At 39.1% G+C, this 14,933-nt stretch overlaps 1 protein-coding gene across 4 annotated transcripts in view; it reads right to left on the bottom strand.

Annotated features, from left to right (window-relative positions):
* Nucleotides 1-14,464, bottom strand: part of WDR20 (WD repeat domain 20) — a 49,434-nt gene extending 34,970 nt beyond the window's left edge. For all 4 annotated transcript variants that reach the window (XR_001292284.2, XM_013940764.2, XM_013940765.2 and 1 more), the window contains exon 1: nucleotides 14,134-14,464. Coding sequence is in view for 3 of the 4 variants with exons in the window: in XM_013940764.2 (XP_013796218.1) it covers nucleotides 14,134-14,397 (264 nt within the window). In the remaining variant the exon portion in view is untranslated. The remainder of the gene's footprint in view (nucleotides 1-14,133) is intronic.
* Nucleotides 14,465-14,933: the final 469 nt, after the last annotated feature.

Here is a 14,933-nt window from a genome sequence, read left to right as displayed (position 1 = left end):
ACATACAGTTTGGAATGCACTGAAGCACATATTTTAGTCTCTTCACTTTTGGGGAATCGAGACAATTAAGTACACTGTAACAATTGCATCTTTCCTTGATGACATCGTAATTAAGTTCTGCAAGGTTCACCTAAGATTTATGCGTAGCTAACCGTAACTCCTTTCTGAAGGGTTACAATCTAGCAGGTTATAACAGATTCGTACCTCTACAGTGAAACGGGAATAGTTATTTTTCTGATCGCATTCTTGCTCCTTATCCTCCAATGGATCCTTTCACTTCCTCTTACTCCTACAGTCTAGTCACAGTTGTCTACACTTACAGTCAGTCCTTCCTCACTTGTTTTTAATGCTGAATGAGGCATGACACAGACGAGCTGAACAAAGATAAGATATGCACTAGGTGTAAGAAACAAATCAAGGAAAATAGGTATGTAAATCTCAAGTGGATTCCTACTAAAACAACATGCTGGTACAATTCAGCAAGCGTGCTCATTCGGTTCACTGGCTCAGTTGGCACACTTGTTAAACACTTGGTTACTTTCACTGGCAAATGGTTTAAAGTGGCTCATCTCTAAGAAAAACTGGTTAGAAAATTATAACTATTAAAGGTGACACTCATTTAAATTAGAGCAGGCAGACTGCTATTTAGATGCTCACGCCCAAACTTGGAGCAACCTGAAAACATTGCTTGACTTAATGATAGTGTCATCTCTGACTTGTCCATCTCCTCCCCACGCACACACAAAAGTTACCTGACCTGTTTGGCTACCGTTCCAGACAGTCACACCTTCAAAGCCTTGGTCCAAGTCATTACTTTCACTTTAGCTTTGAGCCTTATTCTTCTCTTCTCTAAAACATTAGTAGAGTTCTCTCAGAGGATCAAAAAAATAAATAAATAAATAAAATAAAATAAAAAGCAGTTTAACAATATATACACAACTATTGATAGTGCCAGTATACTATGGATTTACAGTCCTTTGAGGTAGACTGTGTATATATGGCTTGACAGCTTTCTGGAGACAGAACAGTTATTTTTGCTGTTTCATTCAAGTGATCACATATCCAAATCAAACTTTTCTTAAAGTACTTTACACAAAATTAATTTCAAAGACTAAGACCACTCTAGCTGCATAACTGAAGCTGTTCAAATCACATCTGTTCTAACTTCAAAAATACCAAGATACAAGAACGCTCAAAAGCTGTTGGCTTTAAAAGTGTGTTTTATGGTGCAAAAAAAAAAAAAAAAGCAAAAAAAAAAAGCAGTCCCTTGACAATACACTTAGCTCCAATCTTAACAGAAGCTTAAAGTAGAACGTCCCTTTCTCTAAGGGCATTCACAAGTATAAAAAAAATCTATTTGCATATACACACAACAAAACTCAAACACTAGTTGATGCAAAGAATCAATATAGCTATTTGGTTCATTAAGATGTAACTATTAGTTGATTTACTTGAAATTTGCAAGTTATCATACGATCATTCTTATCAAACTAGAGCAAGTTCATAGTTGCTTACAGTCTTGTCAACAAATAGAAATGAAGTATAAATTCATACTGCATAGTGACACATCCAGTATAACTCCATTATACTAAATAACATACAGACAAGTAGTAAGGAGTGTTTCCCCACCCCCCTTTCAGCACATAAGAGGAGGAAAAGTTATTTATAAAATAAAAAAAAAAAGCACAAGAGCTCAGGATTATCTGTTGCTATAACAAAGCAATGTTTTATTCCAACAGAGCGAATTCACCGCTTGTAAGAAAAAATTATCTGTTACAGAAAAGCAGACTGAATAATAGTACCCTGTGTTGCGTTGTTGCTATAGAAACTCATTTCACTGTAGCAGTAATTGTTAATCAATTTATATTTCTTTCCTTACACAGCTCAGTAAGAGTCAAATACAACACAATAATGTGTCTGTGCAGGAAGTCAGAATTGTGTCTTTTCTGTCTATGGTTGTATTTTGCAAGTTCCACCGGAACGTCAGGCATTTTTGATACAGTATTTTTATTAAGCCAATAACTTCATCATGTTGCAGCATGTTAACAAAATATTACTAGAACAAAGACCTAATTACTTTTATACTAAAAATAAGTTGTAACTGGCTGTTATTCCAGGAGTCCCAGAACAGCTCTACAGAAGTTATGTGAATAAATTATCTACCAAACACATAACTTATGCTCCAACACCAAAATGAGGCCCATTAGTTTATCCTTTTTGTGGTCATATTTGGTAACATACAGATGAAAGAACATATTTGCCTTAACTCTTATCCTAAAGTTGTTAATTTGCAATGCATCTTCCTTCTGTGGTTGACGACATTTCATAACAACCCAATACTGTGAGGCAAAAAGGGTTACAGACCAAATACTTCATACATTCAGAGGAAAAACAGGAGCATACACTACTTGAAAACAAATACTGAGAACCAAATCCCTAACACAGATTCACTGCAACAAAACCAGACTTTCCTGCAATCTCACATGTACAGGATCTAGGCTATCTCCTAGTTTGCAAACCAGAATCCTGTTTCGTTAGTTTTAGAGCAAAAGACAGTACATTCCCCAACTTCAGAACAAGTTTTCCAACAGCCTTATTTTAAAATAAGCAAGGTATAGATCCTTTAAGGAATTGTAAGAGCTGACAGTTTCACTGACACAGATACTATGCGAAGAAAATCCTTTTGACTGCTATTAATCACTTTCTTAAAGAGTGATCATTAAAGGACTAAAAATGTTTAATTTACCAAATGATGACATACCATTGTCTCTTTCCTCACACTGATTTTTGTCCGAAGTGCAAGAGGGAGTGAGTGCTCAAGCTACCTCTTGTCACCTACTGCAGGCAGTTGTCCTGGTGACTGACTAACTGCCTATGTTTCAGGTGATTTGCTAAAGGTGGCAACAGAAGCCTGCACTAGAGCAGGGAACCGAATGCAGCTAGGCTAGTAACAGAACACAGACCAGCTATTCAATCATCCCGCCCATTGATACTGGCATAATAATACTACCCATATTAGGGATTTCTTCCATCAAAAAATAATCATATCTTTAATCAGCAGATTTTCCAAATCTAAATTCTCCTTTCTAGCAACTTGCACTGGAAGTGTCCAAGTTACAGGACACCTACTAATCAGATGTGATGCAAAAGAAGCAGGGGTTCCCAAATAACGGAAGAGAAAGCATGCCAAAAGCAGTTTCTAGCATCATAAGACTTGGCTTCTCAGAGCACTGATCTGACTAGCCTGCCCCTTTGATGTACAGCAAAGCCTCAATCAGTTTAGGACTAACAAAAACCAATATTCACACCAACCAGAACAGTGCTGGCCAAATCCTTGTTGCAACAAGGGTTAACTTGCTCAGAGAGACAGAAAGGAGACCAATAAATAGTGCTACAGTGTACCACAGAGTTAGAGTATGCCTCTCAAAAGCCTGCAGCAGCTTAAAGGACAGCAAACACACTGCTACTCTTCTCTAATTATGAGAAAAAGCATGAATCATCTGAAGTCTCACTAAAGGCAGCTTCACTGGACCTCTGTATGAGTTGTTCAGAACAGTTATCTGCCTCATCTCTCAGCTTCCAGAGTGGCAGCATGTGCCCATGCTTAACCATCTCACTTCACAGTCTAGTGCATTAACTTAGACAAAGCTGCTGCATTTTGGCTAAAACACAGAACTAGGCTTGAGCAGCTGATTTACAGGTACAGAGTCTATTCTGCCAACTGTGTTATAAGGCCAGGAACTTCAACCAGAAAAAAAAGCATCTTAAAACTTTGCAGGTGTTTGCTAACCATACATGTCTCAGAGCCATAAGTTATTCTGTACAAGGGAACAGAGCTTCACTGCTGAAAACAAGAAAGGTAGGCCATCCTTATGCATTAAACTGATGAATATAACTGGATAGTTTTATTTGGGAAAGGGATGGAGCACAAGATATTTAAGAATAACAGCAAAATTTTGCCCATAGTCTCCTGTTGAGATATATAGCCAATGCTATTAAATAGTAATAACTCCCTAGACATTTAGTCAACCCAAGCATCTCTCTTTTGCAAGCTCCACCCTGCATTTCTGCAAGTCTGCTTTGGAAGAAACATCCTCCTGGATTAATATTTCACACTGAAGAGGCATATGATTTTTTTTATTAAATCTCAATTTATTTATAAGCAATGAAGTAATCATTTGATTTGATACATATTGAGACAAACAAGATGAGCTGTAGCTACAATACACATAAGAAATACTGCATTCTAGAGCATACTTGGTATCAAACTTGAAAAGTGGTATTGCATAACTATGCAAATAATCCTGCCCTCATAAATCACTTTTTAAGGATAGACCCTTTTGATGAACACTCAAAAGTGTAAACAGCTAGCTACCGATGGTCTCTAGCCCACTCTCCCATTAAAAAGGTTCAAAAATAGTATTTGTTAATTCTGCAGGGGTTCCAAGAATATTTTCATTTGAAAATAAAGAGAGTCTGAAAACACATCCAACTGTTTACCATGTAGACTCTATTAGGAAAAAAAGGAGGGAATATGAAGGAAGAGGCAAGCTAGGCATGTGGCTTCACAATACACTATTAAAGTTGAATTTAATTTTAGAGGCAACATAAGCCATTCAGACCACGAAATTATGCAAAACCAAACATCTAAACTATACTTAGATCTGATGAACATGACTTAAAAATTTCACTGCATAATTAACTATTTTTTTGCAGCGACACTGTGGACAGTAACTAAGAAAAACAATGAGACACCAAACAAATACTTTACAACAACTGACAAAATTTAGTTTTAATTATAACTTCAAACTTATACCAAGGTAATGCTCCAACACCCACCTCAAATATAAAGTAGGCTTGCACAGCTTCTGGAGGAGTCTTGTTTACAAAAAACTATGACAAAAAAAAAATCCTTAGGAGTAAACTGTCACAGTAAAATACGACAAGGCTATGACTTGTAAGATTATGTATTTGTTACTAGCATGTTTACATTTGTAAGTCAGAAAGAGAAGACGTTTATGTTATTCAGATTTACTGAGTTATCCCTGTGACTGTTTGTGCAGGCTAAAGTGTCCTTAAGGCATCATTACAATAGTTTATTTCACAAGACTCTTGCGGACTTTTAACAGATAGTTTCAAAATATATTGGCATCCACTCAGTGTCCTGCTCTCACTGCTTCCTCTTTTTTTAGTTGAGGGGGAGTACTAAAGCCATAAACTGGAGTGCTCTGAAAGTTTTATGCGATATCACTCTCCTGACAAAGTGTTTGGAAACTTCCAGCACAGATGAATCGTAATTACATTTTCTATTCTTAAGAGACTGGGGATAATGAAGTTTGTTCATAACATCCAACATTCACACAGTTTTTCTCCCTACTCCAGGGCATTTTTAAGTTAAATTTCTCACTTAGACTAGCATTTAGTATAATACAGCACTTCACATTCTCTAGGTGTACAAAAATTAGGCTTTATTAAAACAAGAACTGTTCAATACAACTGCTTTCCAATACCATGCAGATTTAACAGCACAGGTTCTAAAAATCAGAAGTATTCTTTCTTTGACCATTATGGCCACCTGAGAGCTTTATTATTAACTCATGAAATTAAAGACCGATTAAAGTTGGTAAACCAAAACTGAAATCAGTAGAGATTTGTCATTCACACCTTTTCAAAGGGCTTTACTGAATCAGGAAAGAGCAGAATTCAAACATCAAGTTATGATACTATCATATAAAAGATGTAGTGACTGGTGGCCCTGCCCAAAGACTACAAGGCTACATTCGGACTACCAACTGTCTCTTAAACAGGAGCCAAAACAAGCAAAACCAGTCACTTTATTTTAGTTATAGAGGATAAGAAACATGAGGGGACTCAGAAGAGGGACTGCACATTCATTTGGACTTACAAGTGGGATGAGGCAGAGGAGTTAAAAAAAAAAAAAAAAAACACATTACATTTCTTAGAAGGATACAGCAAGATAGCATTAAATATAACAAGCTGTAAGTTGAAGTAATGTTACTGTTTCATTTCCTTAAGCTTTCTAAGAGTGGAAGGCATTAATAGGATGAAAAGCCTTGACTTTCCCTGACCATTTTCAAATAGCAGTTTGTCCAACTGTGTCAACTCATAGTCAGGACAGTTTGACAGCAACTGGCCTTTGGATACACATCATTCCAAAGAAAGTACTACAGTTGGTTGCTTTTAGCCAGAGAACTACAACAAAACTTCAAAGTAGGGTGTTAAATTTTATTTTAGAACATCAAAGATGACAATTATGGCTTGTAATCCTCTGAGATGGGTCTAGGCAACCTCTAAACAGAGTTTGAAACATCTTCAACGTACTTTATAAGTTCGCAGATTGCCAGATGTCAGTGTAGTACAAGCTCCTTGCTATTCAAGAACATAGTACAACCCTTCTGTAAATATTCTGACAAAGCTGGCCCAGAAAACTCACAATAGGCACAGAAATGTTTGTGTCACATAAGTGGCCATTATTTGCATCTATGAAACATTTGACTAGAATTTTGTCAGTTTGCAGAGAACAAGCTTCACAATCAATGGCTTTATATTAATTCCACCAGCTGACTTAATGAGTGCAATATTACAACAAATGTATTTTAATACAAAGCAACAAATGAAAAATTCTACTTGCAGTGACCAAAAAATAAAAATAAAATAAATAATAGTACATATAAAATACTGTCTACCAGTTTTGAGATTTGGCCAGCATAGCTTAGTATTCTTTCTGGAACATGCTGGCCAAACAGGCAGCCATAGATACACGAACCATGTCATCATTACCTTAAGAGAGCAGTCCTTCAAAGGATGCACTGCAATAGCTTACTGAAGCCAGACAGTTGTGACGTGGGCTTGAAGCACAGACTAGAAAAGGTAAAAAGCACTAAAACCTAATACCAATATCCTCAAACCCAGAAGTAGCTCCCAAAGAACAACCATCTTCTAAGCTTCATCAAGTGCAAATATTCTATTCTCTTCCACAGTAAGATATTTAATATCTGTATCATTTTTAAACAGCTTTTTATTCTTCAGAGTTCCTCTTGCTCAAGCCAGTCACAGCTCTGCTATATCAGCCTCATGACAAAGATTTAAACTCTTAAGCTTACCCATATTGCTGTAATCTATACTACCTTTTCACTGTTTCCTTTGGAACTGTCATTGAAGGAAAGAAGTAACAAAAAGAGCCTTCAGTAAATTCTACAGGGGCATTTTGTAATATGTCATGGCAGTCCTTAATAAGGCCCAGCTAGAATTAGGAAAGAGATCATCTATCTACATCATAAAACTCGAGCTCTTAAGTATATCCATCCTTTAAAGACTTGAAACAAGTTTCCAAAAGCCCTTCGAATACCTTCATGAGTATGAATAAACAGGTAAAATAGTACTGATCCAGCCACATTACCACCCACCACAGGACTAGTAAATCCAGTCCCAACCTAACAGTGCTTCTAACAAAATAGAATCTAACAAAATAGAAAAGAAATTCCTCACAAAGAAATTAAGGAATTTCTTGGAAAAAATTGCATCATCCCTTTTAAGAGGGCCAAAATAGGTTTACAGAATGTCACATCCAGGATATCCGAACAAATGAGGACTATGTGAATGCCTATAGCACAGAAAAAGAGCATCTTCCCAGTTGCAGGCACCAGATACCTTTGAGGAAAGTTTTGATGTCTTTGCTGCAGTATTCTAAATAGTCAGCTTTGTACATCATCTCTTTGGCAATAACACTGATGTTTTGAGTCTAGTATAAATAAACATTCCAATGCAGAACACCTTATAGTAGAATTACACAATCATAATAGTCAACCTTTCTTTGGTATCAAAAACACTGAAACAAATCAGTCTATAAGCACTTAAACAGTAAAGGGAAAAAACCCACACAAGGTGAATTTGCCAAAAGCAAGCATCAAAACAATCTGTCTTCTGACAAATAACTATATTAAGAAAAAAGCTCAGCAGCAAATACAATGCCTTGACATTAATAAGGCTTTTGTTAAGTCCCGTGTGATGTGACACACCTACAAGAAAGCTAAGTAACTATGGTTTAAGTTTTATGAGATATTTTTGATAACAGATGAGCATACACTTCAAATCAGTTAAGGACATCAAGACTGGAAGAGAGTTATTTACAGTATGCAGAACAGCATTGGAAATAAAAACACTCAAACTTAATTGAATAAAATTCAATACAAATGCTACTTGGCAATTTTATAAACAAAGAAATAGAGCCCAGATAACATGGAGAAAAGTAGCAATATGATAGGAAGCAAATCAAATGAGTCAACACTATGAGAAGGATTCAAAAATGTCAACATTCTGCAATACGTTAGCAAGAGTATTAGAAGATAGACGTAGTAGGCAATTATTCTCCTTTATTCTACACTGAAATCATGACAGAAGTACTATATCTAGTTTAGGTACTGCAAATGAAAATGCAAATTAATTGAAGCTAATATTGACAAGAGCAATCAGAAATTTAGAAGTGGTGATCTGAGGAGAAAGGTTAGAAGAACTACATTTCTTTACTTTAGGAAAAATGAGAGGACAAACTAACAAGTTTTCAAATATGTAAAAGCATAAAAAAAAAGGCAATAGTCAACTATTCTCTAAAACTGCAGTAGATAACAGCAAACATCTTACTCCTCCCCCCTCCACCCACTCAGTTCAGTTAGATATTAGGGAATCCAACGAAAATCAAGCATCAAAACAAGTTATTTATGAACGCTGTAGAATTCTTGTTACTGCGGGTTTAAGAACTGGTCAAAATCATGCAGGTATATTTTACTCTGCTTCAGAGCAAGTGAATCTTTGAATATCTTTACAGATCTCAACATTTTTATAGCTCATATAGGCTACTGAAACATGGGTCTTTTTTTTGAGGCCTAACACAGCTTAGTGATCTCTAAATGTAGAGAAATATAAACCCACCTCCCCGCTACATCTTAAGAAGAATCTGACCGTTGTCCGCCATACGGATTCCAGCTTCAACCTAGAATTGTCTCACAGTACTCTTCCCAGAGCAATATATTAAGCATAGTGATAAACGTCACCCATTATCATTCTGTTGAGACAAGACCCTAGACGAACAGTCTGTAGAGCACTTCTCAACTGGGCAGAGATTCCAGTATCAAGTCAGACATAAAACAGCTAGTTCAAAGGATTTCTTCCTTTACAATTCTCTATGTCATCAGTATTTTTACTGACAACTAGGGACTGTCAGTATGCTAACTCTTAAAAAGAGAGAAGTTGAGGTATGAGATTATCTTCATCTTACTTCAAATACAGTTACCTCCAAGTCCCTTGCTCATCACAAGAAGGAGAGAAACAGATTCTGTTCTCCCTGACACCCCCAACCTGAATTTCTCACCTACATATGCTTCTACTACAATACCATTACACCGTACTATAATACCATATAGTTACTAAAGGACTGCTGCTTTAGCTAGTTGCAGAAAAAAGGACAACTTAACGTAAAGCCTTTTTTCTTTTTTTTCTTTTTCTTTTTTCTTTTTTAAACAAGAAAGAGGTTCCAAAAATGAAACAACCAGTGCTGGGAAAATCTGCCACATGTTAACAAAGAGAAAAGGTAGGTAGAATTTAAATACAATGCAAAAAGTGTAATACAGTATAATAAGTTAAACTTACACATTCAAATTCGTAACATGTCAATGTTAGGTAAAAACTAAGACTGTGTACTGTGCAACACTATTGCTAGTATGTACCATTACATATCGCAGTCACAGTTGCAAATTAATTTGTCCAGAAGCCTTTTCAATAAGCAGAGAGAATGCACTAATTAGCATTTACAAACTTTTTTAAAGCAAAATGCGCTAGCATCCTAGCAGAAAGGGAAACAGATTTTTCACAGTGTCAGCAGCAATCTAGAAAGTTTCATTTTGTCAGTCAATCTTAAGGCAAGGAAGATGAGATAGCCCTCTCCTTTTCAAGTCTAATGAATCAACTAATAAATCATTTTGTAAAGCTAGCCACAAACCAAATTTAAGTATACCAAGACTGTCTCATAAACAAAAAATCAAGTTACAGCCCTCACTCCCGATTTGGGGCTGCAGGGAGAGGGATCCCCTCCAAAGCATCAGTACACTATAGTTTGAGTAATAATTTCCGAATGATTACCTTATACCCCCTACTCCATGAAGAAGTAAATTCCTAAAACAAAGAAAAGAAAAAAAAAAAAAGCTTCCTGTACCACCTAAAACTCTCTTAGGTAAGATTAAGTCAAAGATCCACAAAGAACAGAGCATTCTGAATCTGACTTAAGGCCGAAGTGGATGGAGGCTTTATTCAGGTGAGCCTTCATAAGGCAACGAATTGGCTCTGACGGCTCACTGCCATTGAAGGGGGCAGTCCTGCTCCCTTTCCCAAATCCTTTCTTTGTACTGACTGTCCCTGCCACATCCAACCCCTGAGACAGTTGGGCCCACCAAACAGAGAAAACACACCCTGAAAAATGTCAGTATTTTGCTGCTGGTTTAGCAAGCTGGTCTGGCTCAACCAGAGGTTGAGTAGTGCCAAAGCCAGCCAGAGGGAGATGAGAGCACAGTGCCAGAAGGATGCTACACTGCAAGACCATCATTTTCAGCTGTCACTACATCAGTTGAGTTAATGGAAATTCACCACTTCCGTTTAACAAGAGGTCATTGTACGCATCTAGCCTTAAAGCCAAAGCTGAGGAGGAGTGAAAGGGAAATCCCAATGATACTCAGTGCAGTCAAGAATAATTATATACTTAAGTAAAGTAACCACATCTCATTCTATTACAGTTTAATTTCTCTTTACTTAACTATAGGTTCACTTCCCTTCTCAGTGGATCCAGATCAGAAGACAGCAGTTGTCTGGAAGCCGGCATTGCCTTATTAATACAAAAAAGCTGTGTAAGTTTCATTATGAAAAAAGCACTGGCTCCTAACTGATGTGCTTTCATTGAGGAAGGTAACATAAAACCGTGAAATAGTAAAAACTCAGCTTCCTTTTTAAAGATGCAAAGAACAAATTTGTGAGAAAATACCTATTTGCTTCACAAAGCCTCTAAGGAGGGCTTGAAGTGTTGTCCAACACTCTTCCCTGTCTCTTGTCTGAACTATTATCATCATCTATCAGCATTACAAGCACCACACCACCTGCCCTGGGAGCTAGACATAACCTTTAATCCAAGTTTCTTGGAAGAAGGATCAAGGTTAAAGAAAGATCCCTGGAAATGCTGATCCTTATATAGGTTTCATTTCCTAAATAAAACACATACATTAGTAGCCTAGGTAAAAAGACAACTTATGAAGTAGACATAGCAGATGCAGCATATTTAGTATCCAATGGAAACAAAAATAATAAAGTCTAGCATCAGTGATTTTAAGGAATATCCTTTCAAGCAGTATCTTTGACTCAGTATTCAGATCATTTATTAAGTGTCATTCATGGCTTAAGCCTGACTCTTACTTGATGTGTACTGATCTGCAATGGATTATCGATGCAAGAATTATCTAGGTATCTAACAGACACCACTCTTTAAAATACAGTCCTCACAATTCTTTCACTCATTTCAGTAAAAGCATAGTATTTTATCAGCAAGAAGCGAACCTTAAAAAAAGCTACAAGATACATACAACACAGCTTCACTAACATCATCTTGTTCTTTAATAATTTAAGATAACTTAGCCAAAACAATGAGGATATTACAGTCTTAAAGTAATTACGAGGAAAAATTTAAAGGAGGTTTAGATAATTATAGATAATTAAGAACTGTTAAAACTGAACTAAAGTTATTAGTCAGCATCTGCATACAGAGGATCACAGATCAGTCTGTTTTAAATTGATAAAGTCCCCCACACCCAAACAGAAAGGCTTGCAAAGAGTTTGATAGTTTGTTCAGTTTAAGACAGTGTTAAACACTATTAATTTAGGTAACGATAGCTCTCTTATGATAGCCACAAGATATGTAACTTCTGATTTTGAAAAGCTCAAATAATCATATCAAAAGCTGTCAGCTTGTTCTCATGTCAACTTTCTACATAGATAAAACAATGACTTCCAATTGAATAATTTCAAAATAAATTCCTAAGAAACAAGTAATACAAGTTTAAGACTGACCATCTTCCCCACTCTCAGTTAAATCATTTACTTTAAGCTTGTTTTAACCTATTTCATCTGTTTCTTTAGGTTCATTGTACTAAAGTTAATGTATTATACGTATAGAATATGCAGTATTTTTTAAAATGTTAATACTGTAAGAGCTCATTGAAATAAAATCTATTCTGAAAATGTTTTATACTAATCAGAGAGAAAAACAAAGTATTTAATGCTGTAACAGGTATGCCTCAAAACTCACAATTCAACAAACCAAAATTTTCAATTACTGTGTACCACAAAAACAGCTTTTAGCATCTAAAAAAAGTATTATAAAAATAGCTTTGAGCTTAGTGTTTTAATTTGAAAATGTTATTCAGCTCCCTATTTTCAATGCACTTCCAGGTTTTAGATTTTTTATTCTTTGGAGTGTGGTGAGAGATGACTAAGACAACTGTTAAGAATCACATGTACAATTACTAGACTACATGAAGGCCTGCTCTGTAATATAAATTAGAGAAGTCTGCAGCTATTTTGTATGGAAAAATGTATCCAAACATGGCAATAATTTAGGAGACAGATTTTTAGAGATATTAAGTGCCACCCACAATATCTTGTAAGCATTAAAGATAGCAACTGAATATAAATAGCAATTACTGTTTAACACGAAACACTCATCAGACACTTAAAGAAGTCTTTGTTTAAATATTATTTACAACATAACCAGATTATTAAAATTCATTAAAGTGTGAAACCAAAATCTGTAGGCACCTTTTTTCATACAATTATACAGGACATAACAGATCTGTCAAGTCACAGTCAACAGATACCCGGGCAGGCTTTACTCTCCAGTTAGTGCTAACATTTCATGTAGGTGGAAGAGTGATGCGGGCACTAGCTTAGGACTTTGTAGATTTAGGTATAATTCCTTGCTTGTCTACAAGCTTCCTGCACGACCTTGGGTATGTCACTAGTTCTCTGTGCCTTCATTCCCTGTTGCATGGTGGGCTACAAGCAGGAAGATTTTCACAGGTATTCGCATTATGGCAGCTGAGTCTCAAGGGTGAAAGATAATGAACCCCCACTTTTCAAAACAGAAAACTGACAATCATGATGTCTGTGTTTACATATATTGAGTGACATGCATTCACACAGCATGACAAACTCCGAACGCCTCACTAAATCCCCTGAGGTCAAGGACCCTAAGAAACAACAGGTAGAAAAAGTTTGATTATAAATACAGTGAACTGAGACATCAAATGCACACACTGTTAACCCTGTATCAAATATTAACATTTAAGGAGGATCTCTTAGGTTGAACCAGTGTTTCTTTCCTATAACAGCAACTTGTTCTGTGTTAAATATTTGACATGTCAAACTCAGCTCATTGCACTGCTCCCATTTAGAGACAACCCTAGAAACAGTCCACACCTCAAAGCCACAATAAAAGCCTAAAATTAAAGTGAAAGCTGTAACTATTCAGTTGAAGCTAGGAAGATATCCTCTTCCCACCATCCTGGAAGCAGGGATTTGACACCACCATAATCACGCGAAGCATCGGGTCCAGCAGCCTCAGCCCTGAAGCAGCAGGTGAAAGAGGCCCAGAGTTGCCTTGCCGTTGGAAAGCCAGCCCTCACCCCTATACGCCAAGGAGGGGCCAAGCAATCACATCGCTTAGCAGGGCCCCCCCCACACCTACCGGTGCTGACAACCGTATTTGACGGAGCCCTTTAGCACCGAGCCAGCGCCAGCCCAACTCGCACAGCCCTCCAGGCCAGGCCTACGCTCCCCCTCCCCTAACTGCTGCCCTATAAGCCACCTGATCGGGAGAGCAGCTCAAGCAGCAGCTACAGCCAGACCCTAGCCGAGGAGCTGCCAGCCCCAAGGCGAGGCCCCGGGGGGCCCGAAGGAGCAGCGGCCCCGCGGGGCGGCCCCAGCCCCCCGCCGCCCCCCACCGGGCCCTCGGCGGGGGGGGCAGCCCGCCGCGGAGCCCCCCGCCGCCCCCCTCCCAGCCCGGCGGCCGAGCCCCGGTACCTTGCGGACCCCCTTGTAGATGTAGAAGTAGAGCTCCCGGCCCACATTGAAGCAGAGCCGGTCCCCGTTGCCGCTCTGGTCGTTCACGTTGACGAAGGAGACGCGGACCGGGTTGGAGCCCTGCGAGTTGAAGGGCACCCGGTTAGGCCGGCTGTACTCCGAGTGGCTCAGCAGCTTGTACAGCCCCTCCCGGGTGGTGAACTGGGTCTTAATCTCGTTCATCTCCTTCCCTCCTCCCTCCGCCGCCATCTTGGAAAGGAGCATTCATCCTGCCCCAGTGCCCGGATGTAGCTCCACTGCGCAGCCGCCGCCGCCGCCGGGGCTCGCGCGGCCCTACGCGGAGGCGGCCACGCAAACGGCGTAAAGGGGAGGAGCGGCGCTGCTTGTTTACTGCGCGCCTGCGCATGCGCCAGGCGGCAGGCCCTGGGGTGGGCGCTCGCGGGGAGGGGCGGAGCCTCGGGGCGGGGGCGGGGCGGGGGCCGCTGAGGGGGCGGCTCAAGATGGCGGGGGGAGGTGGTGGCGGCGTGGGGCGGGTGTTGTGGGAGACGGGGCAGGCGGGGGCCGGGGCTGCGCCTGGTGGGTGCGGAGAGGGGTTTTGTACCCCACATTAGTTCGTCACCTCAGCGCGTGAGCGTCTGCTCCTGCCAGCGCGCGAGGCAGGGTGGTAACTGCCACCGTGTGAGGCGCAGAAGCTGGAGGGATTCCGGTGCGCGCTTGAGTTGTGGCCTTGTGCAGGCCGTGGCGGCTTTCCAAATCTGAACCTTTTTCCAGGGGGTCACAGAAGCGAAAATGGGGTGCCA

The sequence above is a fragment of the Apteryx mantelli genome, chromosome 4 (assembly GCF_036417845.1).
Source record: "Apteryx mantelli isolate bAptMan1 chromosome 4, bAptMan1.hap1, whole genome shotgun sequence".
NCBI classification, from domain to species: Eukaryota; Metazoa; Chordata; class Aves; order Apterygiformes; family Apterygidae; genus Apteryx; species Apteryx mantelli.
Note: the sequence above shows the minus strand (reverse complement) of the source record. Positions and strands in the feature narration are given on the sequence as shown.